Raw genomic sequence first — 20,815 nt, 5'->3', positions numbered from 1 at the left:
TTTGGTCATACTGAGTTGCAAGAGAGTTTGGGAGAAATATTTCCAACTGGATGAGCTGGTGCCCAGGTAAAACTTCAGGAATTCTATTGCTAACAAGTAAGGGGAAATGGATTTTAGGGGACAATTAACAATCTTTGCCACCCAGCCCTACTTCTGGACTTTTCCATCACATAAGTCAATAAGTTACCTTTACAATTTACACCAGTTTGAAATGGGTTTTAAGTCACTTTAAATTCAGAACCCTAAGTGATACAAGCATTACTTTCCTCAGCCAATATCTAAGTTGAAATTTGGTGATTATCCAGAGAAAAAAAGGATAAAAGGAATAATGCTCCAAGTTACTCAGAAGCCAGGTACTGGTTCGGAGGGATTGAACAAAACAGCTGAAATGAGACTACTTCTTATTAAGAGAAGTCTTTGGCTAAAATGGAAAGGCCATAGTCACAAGGGCCCATGGTCACTGTGGTAGTTAGGAAAGAAGAGAGTATAATTACACAAAATTTTCCAAATGAAAACTGCAGGCATCTTGCATTATCTGGCTTTGAACTGCTGCTCTCTAGTTCTCATTGTAAATACAAAAAGCCTTCAGTGGCTCTTTGATATCTCACACAAAAGGATCATTGCTTACAGCCAGCTGTTTTACAATTATATTTCCATGAAGTTGGCATAATTTGACATTAGGACTGCCTAAGGGAAGAAGGGGGTGACGATGCGCCAGGGTGTTGAAGTGGAGTACAGAATAGTAATGGAAGGAGCTCCTGTGTTACACGTCTCCCCAATGTGCGTCTTGAAGCCAACAGTTCTGAATTCAAAACACATTTTCCCACAAGAATACTGTTTTCGTGTTATTCACTTACCACAGAAGTTCTCCGATACTGGAAAAGAAAGAAATTAGTATTTTGCAAAACTACAAAAGAAAATGCCGCAGGGCAGAGAAAGGTTTGTCTGAAGGTTCTGACCGAGAAAATCATCAGTAAAATCTTCAGGGAAGAGGTGATTTTTAAACCAAATTTAAGATGGGAAGAGAAAGAAAGGGCATTTCAGGCTAAAGGACAGCCAGTTCAAAGACATGGCATTTTAAATTCTCTGTGAGGAATAGTGAGTATTGACCATGAGTACAGCATAGAGTTTTTGGAAATAATAAGTTAGGATGGGGCTGTGAAGGTCATGACAGAGTTTGGATTTTTTTAGTTGCCAAGCCATGAAAGATTTTTAACAGGGGAATGGTGTGATCAAATATACTTTTAACAATTATATGAATAGTGTGAAAATCAGGGCAAGATTACAAGAGACATTGGATTTCTGATCTTGAGATGTGATAACAAATTGGAAAAAGGGAACCAAACAGAGAGACAATGTGAGGTAAATTGGCAGGATATGGTGACTAACTGTTCATACAGAGTAGAGAAAAAGGAATCAGAGACAGCCACAAATTCTCTAACTTTTTGGTCCACGAGTCTGGAATCACAGTACAAGAACAGGCTTAGAGGGAAGGTAATGAGCCCAGCAGGTGTCTGTCTGAAGGATAAGAGAAGAGCTGAGGTGGTTATGGCCGTATAGTACAGCATATAGGCTGCAATTAACATTTCTGCAAAGCTTGTCCACCGTGTCCTCATAACTGAAAGAAAGCCACTTGTGGAATTTTATACTTGTTTCCAAAGTCTTCCTCCAAGACTACTCTATATCCTTTTGGGGGAACATACCTCTACATGCTAAAACTATGCCAGTGACACCAGTGTTGGTGAAGACATTGCATTCCAGTGCCAGAATCTGTGGCCAGAAACCTCGCTTAAAAAGAGGTAGCAAAAATACTGGAAGCATAAGATTGCACTGTAGGATGTCTGAGATGAGCCGTCTAGAGAAAAATCCTATTTAATGTGTGTTACAATAATATCAAATGTGATTAAACTCATAAAATATGTTCTCAAAAGTCTTGGGGGTAAATGGAAAGAAAAGAGGGAAAAAAAGAAGGATCAGCTCATGCTCAGAGAGGAAAAACAGCGGGAACAGGGGAAAGTTTAATGGGAAGTATGCTATCTTAGTCTGCTCAAACTGCTGAAACAGAAAGGGTACCAAGTCAGAATACCATAGGTTGGGTCGCTGAAACAGCAAACATTTATTTCTCACAGTTTTGGAGGCTGGAAGTCTGAGAATAGGGTCAAGCATGGCCAAGTTCTTGGTGGGGGCTCATTTCCTAGTTTACAACTCTCTTCTCATTGTATCCTCATATGGCACTTAGTCCATAAAAAGTGCCTTAACAATGTCAACTAAGTTGGTATTGAGAATTATCTGCAAGAGAAAGAACTTCTAGGGTTTCCTTTGTAAAAAATTTTTTTAACGTTTATTAACTTTTGAGAGACAGAGCATGAGCAGGGGAGGGGCAGAGAGAGAGAGAGAGAGGAGACACAGAATCTCTGATCTGTCAGCACAGAGCCCGACATGGGGCTGGAACTCACAGACTGTGAGATCATGACCTGAGCTGAAGTTGGACGTTTAACCGACTGAGCCACCCAGGTGCCTCTGGGGTTTCCTTTTGATTGCCATACCCAACCTGCCCATTTCTACCCCCTCAATAGATAAATTCATCAAAGCAACCAAGCCCTGGTACAGTATGGTGGATGGTAGAGAAGGACAGTAGTTGGAACAGCAGTAAAACAGGGGCATTTATGTGTCGTCATCATCATCTTTCTTAACTCCTTGACCAGAAAAGGATGGGAGATTCAGTATATCCAGGGTGTAGCAGACGGAGGTGAGTAGGGTGGGATGCAACGCCTGAAGGACTCCTACCAATTAATGTAAATAGTCTTGCACTCAAAATTAATGCCCAAATAGGGACAAAAAGAAGAAAAAGATTGGCACCAGGCCATAGGCTGTTGACCCAATGAATTATTCAGAAGTGGCTGCCCCACTGGCAGAGCTGCAAATTCAGAGTTGTTCATGAGCTGGAAAGGACAAAATGATCACAAAACCAATCAAAGAAGATCCATACCCTGATAATGGCTACTGAGACCATCCTGGGATGCTCTGCCCACCTTTCATACAGTGGAGTCAGTGCTTCCAAGTCTCCACTGTCTTGGTGGTGAGGTTCAATAAACAACTTAGCAGACTGTATCATTGTAGGTTTAACACAAGGATTTCCTATCCCTCACTCTGGATAGGACAGATCGAAAAAAGGAAAGAAGGAGTTCTAAGTCTCGGTGGAAATCAGAAAGAAGAAATAGGACTATAAAATTCTCCCATGGTAGAAAGGAGTTAACAGAAAAACTACCGGAGGAGGTGTAGATTCCGCCCCCCCCCCCCCCCGGGTAATACCTGTAAGTATTACTCTGTCCCCAACAAGAGCAACGAATCTCAAAGCTGCGGGCTTTCTTTTCCCTATTTCCTCATTTTCAGCAGCATAAGGAAAGTTAAGATACTTCATATGCCCAAGTGTATCGACATTAGCTGACCTCACTACCTGGAAAGAAAGCTCCATAAATCACAGTTTTGACTCACACTATCCTAGAACCTCCATAAATAGTTTCCACTGACAACTCTCAAGTTTCACTTTTCCGCTCTGTGTAATTTGATCTATTGACTTCAGGAGTAGGAGGAAACTGCACGGGATGTTGTATTAGTTCCCCCATCTCACACCTCAAAACCACCTCATAGAGGTGGTCGTGAAAGAAACTCTCCTTGTGCTTTCTTCACACATGTGATTAAATTCTAATAGACCAGTTGCTCAGAGTGGGTATGCTTCCTTCGAGAAATAAATCTGGCACGTGGGGCAGCTCGGCTTACTTCTGCAGCAAGTAGGGTGATGGTCCGACACCAAGTTAGCAAGGCTGGCAAAGAGTCTGACACCTAAATACTGACGTAGATGTCAGCCCTTCCACAAAACTATAATAAGAATTAAGAGGCGTTGGGCACATAGTTGAAGCACTTTCCACACAGAGACTCAATTTAATGTTCACAACTCTATGAACCAGGTACCATCATTCCCACCACTTCAAATTGAACAAAATATGACACCAAGAGGCTAAATAACTTGTCCAAGACCATACAGCCAGTAGCAAGGCCAAGATTCAAGTCAGTCTGGCTCCAGAGTTTGTACCTGTAAACATGACACTGAATTATCTCTCCAACACATCACAAAGCAGCACATTCTAAGTTGGAAGACCCTGGTTTGAGTTCTCAGGGGGCAAAAAAATCAGCCTTCAGGAGCCCCAGTCTCTTTACTGGGATTGTTGTAAGGCTTAAAGGAGATGATATAATTTTTAAATATATATGCATAATCTTAAAGTGCTTTACAAACATAAATGAAAATTATCATATTAAACTTTGTGATGTATCTTACTTTAAAAATCATTCTCAGCTAGTATTTCATCCATTTTCAACCAAATTTACCATGGATTCTAAAACAGTCGTACCTAAATAAGCAATCTTCTGATTATATGCTCTAGGTTAACCTTTTTTTTTTTTTTTTTTTTTTTTTTAATGAAAAAGACTTAAACTTTTTTGAAGGCTTTTGCTTTGAACAACAGAGTAATCCTTTTTAGGTGCTTGGAAAAAATATGAATTTTCCCCCAAGAGATCACTTCTTAGACCTATTTAAATTTGAGTCTCATCCTCAAACCTTCCTAGATAAACAATAGAATCCTCTCTACAACTTTGGTTGTTGTGTTAGTCTTTTACCGCTGCCATGATAAACCACAACAAACTTCATTTAAAAAGTGACATATGGTTATTATCTTATAATTTTATAAGTTACAGGCCTGACACAGACCTCACTGGGATAAACCCAAAATGTCAGTAGGGTTGCATTCCTTTCTGGAGGTTCCAGGCAAGAACCCATTTCCTGGCCTTTTCCAGCTTCTAGAGGCCACCTGCATTCCATAGCTTATGACCCCTCCTCCATCTGCAAAGCGAGCTATGTCACACACCTCTGACCCTTGAATCTCTTTCTGACCACAACCAGGAAAGGTTCTCTGCTTTTAAGGACTCGTGTGATTAGATTGGGCCCTCCTAGATAATCTAGGATAATCTTCTCATCTCAAGATCCTTAGCATTAACCACATTTGCCAAGTCCCTTTTGCCATCTGAGGTAAATGTTCCCAGACTCTGAGGATCAGGATGTGGCCATCTTTTGAAGGAGCTATTAGGCCTGCCTATCATAATGGGTGAATTTTAACAAAATAAAACCCCAGTTTCGTATATTAAAAAAACTTGTCAACATGTAAAAGTTTGAAAGTGATTTCATTACAGTGTCCTGAAAAACCTCTAAGTTGTAACAGCTATTATGACAGAAAAGAGATAGAGTTCAGTTAGGCTGACTTCTGATGAAAAGAAAGCCTGACAAGTGGCGAGTGAAGGGTAGCAATGCCACACCGATAACAAAATCAAATGACAGACTTCCAAATTATCCAAAACGAGGTGATGAATCTGCACTCATTGTACCTGCAGTTTATTATTACGAATGAAAAACCTTCTTTCTGATCCCAGTCTATCATTTTCCAGAACTGCAAGCTGACAGTCACATATTATTAGAGACTAAATCGACATAAGAGACTTTCCTTTCTACCAAAGTTAGAAAAGTAAAGAGGCCCTACCAGTTTTTCAAAGATAAATTAAACAAGTGAAGTGTCCCAAGTCCTGCATGTGTTTCAGTAGTAACAGGGATTATCTAAACGGTGTCGAAGGAAGGTTTGCATTATTGGTGAAAGATGGTCATGAGTTCCATGAGTGCTTGTTTTGGGGGACAGAATAAAGCGGTGCAGCCACAGAGATATGAAGTCCCTGAGGACAGTAGCCCAGTTTTGTAGCTTGCATATTTTTCCATGCCATTTCCATGTTTACAAAAACCTAATGGACATTTGGATGTCACACATGGTGTCCAGCAGTTGTACTCAAAAAAAGCAATAGCAACAGCAGTGAATCTCCTTGCAGCCTATTTTATCATTTCCATAAAACCATGTCCTGTTGTGTAATGACCAGAACTTCTAAGCCACCAAGAAACTCCGAATCACAAGGATTTGCTTTGTGGAACAGCCCCTAAAACAGAACAAATTTAATTATAAACAGTCCTACTCTGCAGGACAGGTGATCCTTACTGCAAAAAAATATGTGCATCCTTAAAGTATGGGTGTGACTCATAGTTAGGTGACTCATGACCTTCCCTTTAGAAGACTCATTCATAGTTAGGGAAACAGGAGCAAGGTCTAGATCCCAGAAGTGACTAATGAGTTAATCAAGAGATTAGGGCCATCTCCAAAGGGACCAGAATTCAGGACAGGATTTTCGTGCGATGAAAGAATCAGAGGACACTTAAGAAATCAAGCCAATCAAGGAGTGAATGGCAATGGAGAAGACTGGAGAAAATGGAGCTGCAATCGAAGACTTCACATGGCTGAACCAAGAAGATCATCAAACGTGTCCACCTTGAATACATAAGGCATCAGACTTAGTCAAGATTTATCCAGGCACAAAAGGTGATAAAGAAGATCTCTAACAACCTATGGAACGTGAGAAAATATTTGCAAACTATATATTAGATAAGGGCTAATATCCAAAATATTTAAGGAACTCATACATCTTAATAGCAAAATAATAATTATCTGATTAGAAATGGACACAGAACATAAATGAACGTTTTTCAAGAGAAGACATGCAAATGGCCAACAGGTCCGTGAAAAGATGCTCAACTTTATTAATCATCAGGGAGATGCAAATCAAAGCCATACTGAGAGATCACCTCAAACCTCTTAGAAACGCTATTACCAAAAAGATAAAAGATAATAAGTGCTCGCTAGGATGTGGAGAAAAGGGAACCTTTGTGCCCTGTTGGTGGGAATGGAAACTGGTACAGCCACTATGGAAATAGCATGGAGATTCCTTAAAAAATTAAAAATTGAACTACCATAAGATCCAGCAATCCCATTTCTGGACATACACTTGAGGAAAATGATATCACTGTCTCAAAGAAAAACCTACATACCCACATTCACCGCAACATTGTTCACAATAGCCAAGATGTGGAAACAACCTAAGTGTCCACTGATGGATGAATAGATAAAGAAGATATAGCATGAATATATACAATATATACATTTATATAAAGAAAATGTTTTAAATATTACCAATTCTAATTATTTTTTTTTTGAGAGAAAGAGAGATTGAGAGAGAGAGAGAACCCACATGCAGAGAAGGAACGTGGGGAGACAGAATCTTAAGCAGGCTCCATGCTCAGCACAGAGCCCAATGCGGGGCCCACAACCCTGGGATCATGACTTGAGCTGAAACCAAGAGTTGGATGCTCAACCAACTGAGCCACCCAGGCACCCCATTAATTCTAAGTATTATTAACATTATTCTAAATAATATCCTAAAATAAAAATATTATAAATATAAATATATAAAATTATTTAGCCATAAAAAAAGAAGGAAATCCTGCCATTTGCAACCACATTGATGGACCTTGAGGGCATTATGCTAACTGAAAAAAGTCAGACAGCAAGACAAATCCTGCATTACCTCACTTATATATGGAACCTATTTTTTTTTTTTAATCAAAACCTATAGGAAACAGAGAGTGGAATGGTGGTTGCCAAGCTACAGGGTGAGGGAAATGAGGACATGTTGGTCAAAGGCTACAAATTTATAAGATGAGTAAGTTCTGGAGATCTAGTATACAGCATGGTAACTACAGCTGGCAATGCTGTATTGTATAGCTGAAAAATTCTAAAGAGAGTAGAATTTAAATGTTCTCACTACAAAAAATAAAGATATCGTAATTATGTGAGGTGACAGATGCGTTAACTAACCTTATTGTGGTGATCACTTCAAAACACGTAAGTATATGAAATCGTCACATTGCACATCTTAAACTTACACGGTGTCATGTGTCAATTACATCTCAATAAGCTGGACGGGATGGTGCGGGGGTGGAGATAAGACCTCTGAGTTACTGCCAGCCTTGATTTCGATTAAGATGGAAATTCTGTCCGCAAAGTAAGTTGCTTTGGTACCTGTATCAGGATTGATCTGCACAGGCAAAGGCTAATTCTACCCACTGATGGCGGCCCCAAACCTGTTCCACTTCTAGCCCTCTGCCCTTCCTTGTAAGTATCATGACATTATGGAATATATCTGAATCACTGTCAGAATTGGCAGCTTCTGCTTAGGAAAGTGACAGGTCAGCAGTGACCTCTCTGACCTCCCAGCTACCTCTCTCCCCCTTGCTTTCTTCTTGTTCCACAAACATGCAGAAGGATGTGCACCTCGGAGCCTTTGTGTTTCTGTTCCTGCTGGCTGATGCAAGCTTCCACCACACTCCGTCAAGTGACTTGTTCCTTCCTGTCATTTGATTCTCAGCTCAAACCTGCCCTCCACAATGAGGACTCTGCTGAGCACCCTTTCCAAATTACCTTGTTCTCCCTAAGGCACTAATCACATCACACGAGAACTTGTCTCTGAATCTGAAATTATCTTGTTGCGTTTTTAATTTGCTTACTCAAACGGCAGATGCAGAGGAATTTTCTTGTCATGTACTGTGCTAAATGAGTAAATACATAGTCATTGAGCATCTCCTGAGAAAAGCTATACCTTAGTTGGGTTGATAGAGTTTCAACACACGAACATTAAGAGGCATAAACACTGATTTATGGGTATTTAGCGTTTGGGTATTTAGTCAGTGCCAAAAAGCAACTGGAGACTTGACCATCTCTGTAAATGTAAAGGGGCTTTGGGTGGAGGAACCAGGGAACTTCAAAACCACACAAGGTGTCTAAACCAAAAATCCATATTGGCTGTGAACAGCAAGATGGATTATCAGTGAAAAAAAAAAAGCCTCCTCCTTCATTTACAAGTATTTGCACTAGACCGTTTAATTAACCAGCTATTTAGTTGAGGGAGTTGGGTCCTCATCTCTAGGTGTGTTTTTTAATGAGATTCTTCATTATGGAGCACCTGGATAGCTCAGTCTGTTAAGCACCCAACTCTTGATCTGAATTCAAGCCCTGCATTGGGCTCTGCGTGAAACCTACTTAAAATGAAATAGGGGTGCCTGGGTGGCTCAGTTTGTTAAGCAGCTGACTTCAGCTCAGGTCATGATCTCACAGCTCGTGGGTTTGAGCCCCACATCCGGCTCTGTGCTGACAGCTCAGAGCCTGGAGCCTGCTTGGGATTCTGTGTCTCCCTCTCTCTGCCCCTCCCCCACTCTCTGTCTGTGTCTCAAAAATAAACATTAAAAAAATTTTTAATAAAAATTTACATATACATATGATATATATAGATATATATGTATATATATTCTTCATTATGATGAAAAATCTTCATTACAAACCGCTTGAGTGGATGTAGCACTCAAACCAAAACCAAACACCCCAAGCCACACATATCCAAGTAACGTAGGCATTTAGGACAATGGGAGGTGACCACACTAAGAGTACGAAGATCCAGATCACAAGGCCTATGTAAATCCCACTTATTCATTCAGCAAAAATCGAATAGCGCCAGGCACCGTTTAGTAAATACTGAGAGAATACCCAAAAGTTCTGTCCTTCGGGAGTTCCGTTCTACTGGGGGACAGGAGGAGGAAGATGAAAGCATCTTGTTCTGGCCCCACTGGCCCCGCTAGAAAAGTCGTCTTCACACGGCCCACGGGTCTGGCCGGCTCACGCAGCCACCGCAGACACAGCCTGCTGCCGCACTAATGCCAGCGTCTCCAACTCTCGCGTTGTTTGGGACCCGCTGCGTGGGACCAGGGGCGCCGCCGCACAGACCTGCTGCGCAAGATCACCTGCCGCCAGATCACCGCCTCGAGGTGAAGGCGGAGGATGGAAGAGATGCGCCTGCTGCTGGGAAGGCGGAGAATGAAGAAAATGGGGAGCCGGAGGCCTTCAATAAGGTAGATGGAGAAAAGGCAGAAGACAAGAGGAGGAGGAAGAGGAAGACGATGGTAAGGAAGAGGATAGAGACGAAGATGAGGAGGCTGAGGCGGCTCCAGGCAAACAGGCAACTGAAGACGGGGAGAGATGGGGCGCCTGGGTGGCTCAGTCGGTTGAGCGACTGACTTTGGCTCAGGTCATGATCTCACGGTCCGTGAGTTCGAGCCCCGCGTCGGGCTGTGTGCTGACAGCTCAGAGCCTGGAGCCTGCTTCGGATTCTGTGTCTCCCTCTCTCTCTGACCTTCCCCCGTTCATGCTCTGTCTCTTAAACATTAAAAAAAAAAAAAAAAAAAAAAAAAAAAAATTGAAGATGGGGAGAGAGATGATGTTGACACCAAGAAGCAGAAAGCTGACGAGGATGACCAGACACCATAACAGGAAAAGCTGAACTTTAAAACAAGCAAAAAGGCCGCCATGACCATTCATCCTCCACGCCCAGTCTCAGAATCTAAACGTGGTCACCTTCAAAACGAAAGTCCTTCCCACCCACTGGCAGCGCCCCCACAGTGACACGTGGTCCCCCCACACAATCCAAACCACAACCTGAATCTGCAGCAGGAAAGGATGGCCAGAATTTCCCAGGCGCTGCTTTTTCTTAAACATACTTTAGAAAGGAAAATGTGTTTATAATCTTTATTTACATTTTATATTTTTGCTCATATTGTTGGGGTCAGTCGTTTTTAATCTTGGATGAACAAGCTAGTCTTGGGAGCAGTCTCTGTCCTACTTGTGGTGTGACCATGTTCATTACATCTCAAAGGAGAGTAAAAAAAAAACTTGTAAAACACGCGCGCCCGCGCACACACACACACACACACACACACACACAAAATCTTACTCCAGTAACATTTTTTTGTGTATGTACTTAGCTGTACTTTAAACAGCTGTTTGTATGAGACGGTTAAAGAGGTCAAAGATAAAAGGTGTCTTTTTTTTTTTTTTTTTTTTGTCTGAAGTTTCTGTGGTTTGGGCCTGTTTGATGTATGTATAAACACTGTTGTCCAATAATAAACCATAATTTTATTGTGCTGAAAAAACTGCAGACCAAAAAAGGTTGTTATCTAAAAATATATGGGCATTAAACTAGATAATCTGTAAAGTTTCACTCAAATCTCCACAGATACCGAAAGGCGGGGGCAAAGGGTGGTGGGGAGATATTTTAGAAGGCTTAGCACTGATTGTTTTAGGGGAGTAAAAATGTGGATGATTTTAATTTTTTTCTTCTTTTTGTTTATCATTGGGTTCTGAATTTTGTTCCATAATGAATATGTATTACATATGAACTGGAAAAATATTTAAGAAAACAGTAGAGAGATTTTACTATCAAACTTGGATGTTGGTTCTTAGTAACCTGAATGTATGTCCTTCATCCATTAGTAATGAGAACTGTAAATGGGAATCGTCTTATCCCTCCAGTGATTTGCTTATTACTTTACCTTTACCTAATGAGACTCTGGGGAAAATGATAAGGGAATCCTGCTCCTCTTCTCATTACTTCTGTGTGTACTGGCTTATTCTCTACCTGGGGATGATTGGGCACAAGTCCTGAATCAATAGATGGCTCTCTCTCTTTCTCTCCCTCCCTCTCCACCCACACCCTACCCATCACTACACTTAGGCATCATACACACACACACACACACACACACACACACACACACACACACACACGGAGGTGGCCTCTTCTCTCCCTTTAACCTTCAAATCTCAGCTTATTTTTTAAAACATTTTTTAATGTTTATTTTTGAGAGAGAGAGAGAGCGCAAGCGGGGGAGGGGCAGAGAGAGGGAGACACAGAATCCCAAGCAGGCTCCAGGCTCTGAGCGCCCCTAACACTTAAACTGAGATTTGGGGGCGCCTGGGTGGCTCAGTCAGTTGAGTGTCCAACTTCGGCTCAGGTCATGATCTCCCTCCCGGTTCATGGGTCCGAGCCCCGCGTCGGGCTCTGTGCCGACGCAGCTCAGAGCTGGAGCCTGCTTGGGATTCTGTGTCTCCCTCTCTCTGCCCCTCCCCCACTTGTGCTTGCTTGGTCTCCCACTCTCAAAAATAAATAAACGTTAAAAAAAATTAAATGTTACCTCCACAGAGAGGCCTTACCTGAGCAATCAAAATATAAGAATTCTGTTGCTACCTTAGACTCACCATACTATCCCTGGTATTCTCAATCATATCTCTATTCTCTTTATTTCCAGAGCACTCTTGTTAACTCTTTCATATGTATTTCACTTCTTTATAAGCCTCCTGTTTCCCCCACAAGTTTGAAGTTCCATCATGAAAACAGCAATGATCTGTTTTGTTCACTCCCATCTCCATAGGGCGTAACTAATATTGAGTAAATGAATAAATGAATGAATGAAATGGCTCCTTTGTCCTTTCTCTGTCAAGAGTTCTATTCCCAAGCAGTAGTATGCTGCAACCAGTACTTTGCCAGCTCAAAGAGCCAATTGTTAATATTTCAGGGATTTAGTAAGCTAGTTGTTAAACTACTTAGTAGCTTGCAATTAGCCATGCTGAGAGTATTTCTACCATGGACGTTGGCGAATGTTACATGTTAAGACTTTCTTTTTTTCCCAAAGATGCTTTATTGGCATACTACAGCTCTTGTCCCCTAAATCCACCTATAAATATTGAGATATCATGGAAATAAACCTGGAGAATAGGTTACTTAAAATCTTTCAATAGAGAATGTTTATTTTTTTTTCAATATCAAATATTTACTATACAATGATTTTCTTGTTGGGAATACTTGAGATTTTTAATAAGCTAAACTATAATCTAAAAACATATCTCTGATCTCCTGAAGTTTTTGTTTCTGTTTTTCAGATCCTTATGTGAAGATTCACCTGATGCAGAATGGCAAAAGGCTGAAGAAGAAAAAGACAACAATTAAAAAGAACACACTTAACCCCTACTACAATGAGTCATTCAGCTTTGAGGTACCCTTTGAACAAATCCAGGTAATGTCAAACATAATTTTGTCTTCCCATTCAATTTTATTTCTTCAGATCACATAAAGACACAGACCTTGTGAATTATCAGTGCTCATGCCTTCATTAGAATTGCCATTCTTATTCCCATACACATTTGATAATCAAGCTACATCCAGAAGGAAATGATAAAATATACAGCACAGGATGTGCTGATTCATCAGCTAAAAACAGCTGGCATTCTGTTTGGCAGAAATAAAATAGGAAAAAAAAATCAACAGAATGACTCTGCTAATTCAAAAAGTGCATCCATAAAGGTTAAAAGGCCAAGAGAAAAATGAGCTTTCACTATTTATTGCCAAGCCATAATATGTAATTGTCCTTATCACAGCTTTATAGCAAAAAAAAAAAAAAAAAAAAAAAAGAGATAAAAGAAATATTTTGGTTGATGCTAAATATGCAGCATCTTTAATCTTTCATTTTTAAAGAGTGATTTACAATAGAAAAAATAACTAAGTCATATTTTGTTTAAATTCAGCGTCCTATTTCTGAGTTGGAATGGATGGACATTTTTGTAAAGATAAAACCTTCACTTGCCAGATAATAATTGTTATGATAAGGAGTATTCTATTAAAGGAACCTGTGGATAACATGTTCAAAACAGGATGCTGCAAGTAGCCACAATAGTATATGATCTCATTACTTAGCAATTTTTAAGTATATTTAGGTTTTCTTACCTCATATCCATAGTGAGACTATTGAAATTCAAAGTTCACATCCAATAAATATCAGCTATTTCTTGGGAATCTTTAATGGATATCAGAGAGTCAAATGTCTTAAAGCAACACTATTTTTACATTTTATTGAATAATTGATGTGGGCCTATCTTGTCAGTCATATAGAAACTTGTAATGAGTAGGCATCAAAACTACAACATGGAAATGTCTAAACGTCCAGAATGTAAAAAATCAGCAAATATTCTTTAGTTGCATATTTTTCCTTTTTTAAGTTTATTTATTTATTTTGAAAGAGAGAGACAGACAGACTGCGAGCACAGGAGGGGAAGAGAGAGGAGAGAGAGAGAATCCCAAGCAAGTTGTGCCCCATCACTGCAGAGCCCTGTGCGGGGTTTGAACTCACAAACTGTGAGATCATGACCTAAGCTGAAACCAAGAGTTGGAGGCTTAACTGACTGAGCCACCCAGGTGCCCTGAATATTTTTACTTTTAATCTAAAATATAATTTAGAATATATATATATATATATACACATATATATGTAATAAATCACACCTTTATTCCATGAAGAAAACTAATATCATAGCTACATGTATTGTAGTGCCTAATTTAAGCACTTTATGCATAACCTTATTGCATCTTTATAATAACCTTATGAGAGAGGTTATTACCCCAATTTTATATATGAGGAAACCGAGGCTTAGAATTTCCTCATGTGTAAAACAGGAATAATAGAGTCCACATCCAAGGGAGCTTATGCATATAAAAGCACTTGGAAGGGCACCAAGCACATAGGAACATTCAAAATGGTTGCCATCATCATTATTATTCACGATGTTAATTTTGTCTTTTTTTTTCATATTAACATTTTATTAGAAAATAGATCTAACAGGGGCACCTGGGTGGCTCAGTGGTTGGGCAACGGACTTCGGCTCAGGTCACGATCTCACAATTTGTGAGTTCGAGCCCCGCATCAGACTCTGTGCTGACAGCTCGGAGCCTGGAGCCTGCTTCAGATTCTGTGTCTCCCTGTCTCTCTTTGCCTCTCCCCCACTCGCACTCTGTCTGTCTCTCAAAAATGAATAAACGTTAAAAAAAATTAAAAAAAAAAAAAGAAAATGGATCTAACAATAAGATTAAAACAATATATAAATCAGTGCCTTCTACTAGAAGTATCTGTGAGGACAGACATGTTTTATCACTGGTGGGGTCCAATACAGTAGTCACCAGCCTCAAGTGGGTGATGAGCACCTCAGCCACCAGTGTGATAAAGGAAACTTATTCATAATTTAAATAGCCATATGTGGCCAGTCACTACTGTATTGTATAGGGCAGTTATTTAAAAATCACCAGGAATCCCTCCATCCTCACATCAGGTCATGGTCTTTCTCTAACTGTTCTCATATGCAAATTGCACATACTTAAATTAATTACTTTCAACAGTTGTTGAAACAGTTACATAACAACAGTTGTAACAGTTGTTACATAAGTAAATGACATCCAGAGGACACTGATTCCCTGGCCCCAGTCACTTGTTTACCAGCCTGAACCAGTGAAGCTACTGCTTTGGGCCCACTGGCAAATCCCTAGAATATCCAATTTTCTCCAATTTATTTTGCAATATTTGTTCAGTGAACCCTTTTTTGAGTTCTAAGAACTCATTCCTATGGAAACTAACACCTCATGGAGTTTTGGGGTTTTTATTCTACAAAACAATATAAAGCAGGGTATTGAGATGAAAAATCCTATTGTAAACTTTCTTGGAGCTACAATTCTACACCTTTAACAAAAATAAATGGGTTTTTTCTTCAACTATAAATTGCAGCAGATGCAAATATATTAAAAATGAAGCACATTACAAACAAGACATATGCTGGGTTTCTGGGGCAGCATTTTAGAGGAGATAACATTCTGTCAGGACAGAGAGAACCTGAGCCCATCACTGACAACATTAGGCATGGAAATAATGAGCACATCTTTGACTGCATCCCTCCTCCTCTGCTTCTTGGCAGTTTGCTCTAGTCTTCACATTTTCCTAGAGAAACAATTGAGCATTTTCCATACCAAACTAGGGGTCTAGGTTTCCTTTCTTCCCAGGTTACAAGATTATCTGCTTTCTATTTGTCTCTATCCCTATGAAATATATTGTGAGCAAAATATGCTGATTTTCAAAAGCACATGTAAATGTTATAGTCCCTCCCCTAAAAATGTATAAAGAAACTACCTATGCAGCTGGACAAATTAATCCAAGGCCTTCATAAGGATGTTTTGTCTTGAGTGCTATTACTCAGTACATTCCTAGGTGAAATCGCCAAAGCCCACTCCAGCCATTCACTCCAACCTCCACAAACCCCATTGCCTTGGTGCCTGACGTCCCTAATGCTCCTACCCCACCCCCATTCCCTGCAGTATGATTTCATCCTGACGAATTTGCTTGGGCAAAGTTGTGAGAACTTTTCTGAGAACCAAACTGATTCTGTTCCCAACACCATCCAATGGATAGATGATTCCCTTGATAAGGTAATCAGTCCGAGGCCACACAAGGGAAGATGGAGTTTGTTTCCTTTATTGCCAGTGTGTTGCATTTTACATTCTAAATTCCATTTTCAAAAGCGGCCGTTGTCTCTGATGTGAAGCTGTACATGGGTGCCACCCCTTAGCACATTGGTACAATAATGTACCAATGTGCTCATTGGTGGTGCTCAGACCACAGAGTCCGCTAAAGGGCCATAACTCAGCAGGAGCCCCATCCTGCCCTGGCTTCCATCATTACATTTTCTGTTCCTTTTAACTCTGGCCATCAAATGCTATGCATTCTACTTTATTCTAAGCCCTTTAACTCTACACTCAGTTTCTAGAGTCGAGCCATCACATATTTTGACTAAGCAAATCCATTACTTGGGAAGCAGAACTAAAATGTGCTTTGAAAAAGTATGTCTTTCATATCATAATGGCATGGGTTTGCTTTCGTCAATTCAGGCAGTTCAAAAGCGTAAGTTATTAAATAAACTCTCACGATGTAATGGAATCACTGAAGTAAATCTTGTGTGGCCTGAAAGGTTATTTCCATTTGAGATCAGTGCTGGATACACAACAGTCACTCCGTAATGTTCATTGAGAAAAAGCTTCAATGGGAAACTTATTTTTAGTTGTGACTTTTTAAAGCCTTTCACTCTATTATCACATTTAATGCTCGCAATAATCATGTGACTATTGTACCGAATACCAACGCCAGAACTCTTGCTGATGAGATGATTGAAACGAATGAACCCAGAGGTGGACACAGTTTACAAAGACAACAACGGCACCAAGGGCACAGCACAGACGGTGGAGAACAAACCACCCATTCCTTATATGACCCCAGGCAGGGAGCATGACATCACCTTACCTAAATAATGGCAGTATCAATCGGATCTGTTGTGAGAAGTGAGTAGTTCATGTAAAAGACTCAGAATTGTGCCAAATACCTAACAAAAATTAGCATTCATTTCAGTATTTTGAAGACACTGAAGAAGGTGCTGATGATGATATAGTGATGGCGAGATACGGATCAGACGCAGGTTTTCGTATTCAAGTAATTTTCAGTCTTGTTTGGTGTTTTGAGATCAGTTCTTACCTCCAATTGCTGAGATCTGAAGGAAGCTTTGCAATAGGGCTTTATCTACAGGGCTGGATGATTCATGTTTATTCTGCATCCTCTTTCAGAAAGTGCAAGTGGTGGTAACTGTTTTGGACTATGACAAGATTGGCAAGAACGATGCCATCGGCAAAGTCTTTGTGGGCTACAATAGCACCGGGGCGGAGCTGCGACACTGGTCAGACATGCTGGCCAACCCCAGGCGCCCCATCGCCCAGTGGCACACCCTGCAGGTCGAGGAGGAAGTTGACGCCATGCTGGCGGTCAAGAAGTAAAGGAAAGAAGCCTTTCTGCATCTGCCCACATAGTGCTCTTTAGCCAGTATCTGTAAATACCTCAGTAATATGGGTCCTTTCATTTTTCCAGCCATGCATTCCTGACAATTCAGTGGTACTTCAAATCCTGTTTTAATTTGCACAAATTTAAACGTAGAGAGCCCCTAAGCCCTTCGTCATGCCACTGCCCTCCAGATCCACTCTTCTTTTAAGCAATATGATGTGTAGATAGAGCATGACTGAAATTATTTATTGTATCACACCGTTGTATATACCAGTATGCTAAAGATTTATTTCTAGTTTGTGTATTTGTATGTTGTAAGCGTTTCCTAATCTGTGTATATCTAGATGTTTTTAATAAGATGTTCTATTTTAAATTATGTAAATCGACTGAGATATAGGAGAGCTGATAATATATTATATGGTAAATATAGTATTGTCTGCATTCCAGCAAAAATATCAACTTGTAAGGCACTCGTACAGTGAAACTGACATCTTAAAGGACAACTTAAACCTGAGCTTTCTATTGAATCATTTGAGTACCAAGATACACTTACACCACATATTTGCTGGGTGAATCCAATTTTGTAGAATTTCTTCACAGGCAAATTAGTATGATCTGAGCAGCGTCCAGACTGACCTCCAGGAAGCATAGCCACAAACCAGAATAGCATCTGTCTGTACATAGCTACAAAGCCGAAACAAGGGCTTCACTCTCACATTCGAGGAAGCAACTGAACAGGAGCCAATGACTTCATATTACTGCATACAGAGTAACAATATGACGGCATTCCGTGAGTGTGTGTGTGTGCGCGTGTGCATGCGTGTGTGCGTGTGCATTTGTCTGGGGATGGGGTGGGTGGGAAGGAGCTGAGGGGAGAAGTCAGCATTTCTGAATTATTGCCTGACGATTTAAAAAGAAAAAAAAGTAGCTCTCCGTTATCACCTTTATACAAAATGTGCATCCTGTGGTGAATTCTGTTCCAGATTTCATACCTATAATAATTCCAAAAGGTTTGCACATTAGACTTTGTAACAAAATATTTTATTACACAAAACCATATTAGAAGGAATGCAGAATATTTTTAACACAGCAATCTGTGCTTATTACACAAAATTACTTTGTGGTAAACAGACAGTATTGTGATCCCATCAAAAGATGAAAAAAAAAAAAAAAAAAAAACAATTAGCCATAGTTCTGAATGCACTTCAATTAAGCCAAAACAGACAGCTAGTGATCTTTTTATATGCTCTTTTTACTTAAATAAGTTTTAATTTGTCCTTTAAAAACAAAAAAGGTGAAACAATACCAAGAACAAGTTCCAGCAAACTGAAGCAACCTCTTATGTATACTAGACGCTTGACTTAGGAGGAGTTTTTAACTGTTTCCAATGTCATTATGTAGTAAATGGCACTATTACGAAGCTACTAGTCATTCCATAAGAGTCTTCAAGGACTGCTCTGTGTAGCACTGTGACTGCCGTGTGTGCTTAGACACGTAGTTTCCTCAGTGGACAGCACTCAGTTTATTCCGTAGTGATGTTGTAACAATACTGCCATTCCCTCCTACTGCACTGCCCAAGGTGTGTGTAGCACAAACAGTTCTCATTACAAAGGACCAATTCAGAACTGAAAAGCTATGCATAGGACAAGAAAGACACACAGAATGGGGTGGAACACACAGCATTTTGTCAAGCACTGTGCAATATTCCATACTTTCCCCCACTATGGTGGACAACCAGTTCGTGGAGAGGCAGCCCGTTAGCTCACGCTGCAGCCGCTCCCTCCTGTGACCCACTGTAACTCCCAGGCCACGACAGCAGTGGTGCCTGGAAGTGGAAGCTTGTCTTCGCAAATACCAAAACAAGATGGAGGAAAACCAAGCATGAGCCTCATGTTCAGACGTTAGGATACCATGCCACGTTTTTTAAAACCTACAGAGAATTCAAAAAGGGCTCATGGGAGGCTTCACACGTGGGGCTGGTTGTGTCCTGATAAAAGTAGAATTCCCGTCGTTCTTCTTTTCCCATCAAAGAAGAGGCAAGCCCTTGGCCGTTCTGCCCAGTCACAGCAAACTCGTTAGAACTGGGACAGACACAAAGGACAAAGGAGAATAGCATCTCCCTCTTCTGTGGATGGGCCATACTTTTTTTCAAACGTAGGTAATAGATGATGCACATGTCATGATGTGAGATTAAATATCAGTTTGAACGGAAGAGTCAAATGGGAATCTGTCCAGTTTAAAAGACCAAACCCCACCAAAGAGAGGGAGTTGATGGACTTTAAAAAATCCCTTCCATACCAGAAACTGACATTTAATTTCACTCTATTCAGCTTTAAGTTGTTCACACTGAAACAACACTTTAAAGCAAGCAGGTTCAGCTGCCGGATATACATTATTTCTTGCATTAAAGTACTACTAATGCATTCTCTTGCAACACTGCCAGACATGGGACTGTCACCATAGAATTAGTGGGTACTATGCCATCTTTCACAAGTCAGTGACCGAACCTGCTTTGAGACCAAGATTCATCCTCAGATATGCCACATGTACCTTTCTGACAAAGCTGTGTAAAGTATTAGAAGCTGATGCTCTAGAAAGATCCTAGTTGCCTTTGTGTATATTTACTGCCTGCTTGAGTGTTTCTATGTGTGGGTTTTCTCTGTATCTTGTAGAAATGTTGGGGTGTTTTCTTCTGCCATATGGCTCGTGGCCCGCGAGCCAACTACTTTAGCTGTATTTACCTTCATTTTTGATGAGGTGGTTTAAATTTTGTTTCACTTTGTGTAGTGACCCCACAGTAGTTTTCTGATTGTTGTTAAAAATGACTTAACATATTACATGGATACTCAATAAAAATGTTTTATTTCCTGTTGATGTTGCCGCCTTTCAACTCTTCTCCTTACTTGACTCTGGCCTGTGGACTTTGGGGGCTGCTGGAAGCAGAGGCAGCTGAGAAAAGCCTACAGTGAATGCCTGTCTCGGAGTCATGCCTGCGAGTATAGAATGGGTGAAGGGACAACAATGCCCAGATGGCATGGCCGTCACGTCCCAGCGTTCCTCCTTCTCAACACGTGTTTCTCTCTTCCTGTTTATGATCGATTCATCCGGCACATTTTCAGGCTTTCTGCTTTGCTTAAAATGTGTCCTCTAGGGTTTTCATTCTACAGCTTAAGTCACACAGCCTCTCCAAACTGGGACTGAAAATAAGATTTTTTAAATTCCATTTTCAGAGGACGGCATGACACATGAAATACCCCGCCTACTGCAATTACTAGATAAAACAAGTAAACATCCTTCCTCCACTACATTGAA

General features: G+C 40.4%; 1 protein-coding gene across 5 annotated transcripts in view; it reads left to right on the top strand.

The window, feature by feature from the left end:
• Nucleotides 1-20,377, top strand: part of SYT1 (synaptotagmin 1) — a 558,476-nt gene extending 538,099 nt beyond the window's left edge. For all 5 annotated transcript variants that reach the window (XM_058741937.1, XM_058741939.1, XM_058741938.1 and 2 more), the window contains 2 exons: nt 12,747-12,880; nt 17,293-20,377. In XM_058741937.1, the coding sequence (XP_058597920.1) occupies nt 12,747-12,880; nt 17,293-17,499 (341 nt within the window). In that variant the 3' untranslated portion in view covers nt 17,500-20,377. The remainder of the gene's footprint in view (nt 1-12,746; nt 12,881-17,292) is intronic.
• Nucleotides 20,378-20,815: the final 438 nt, after the last annotated feature.

This window comes from Neofelis nebulosa, chromosome 8 (assembly GCF_028018385.1).
Source record: "Neofelis nebulosa isolate mNeoNeb1 chromosome 8, mNeoNeb1.pri, whole genome shotgun sequence".
Classification (NCBI taxonomy): Eukaryota; Metazoa; Chordata; class Mammalia; order Carnivora; family Felidae; genus Neofelis; species Neofelis nebulosa.
The sequence above is the reverse complement of the archived record's forward strand: the minus strand, read 5'-3'. Positions and strand labels throughout refer to the sequence as shown.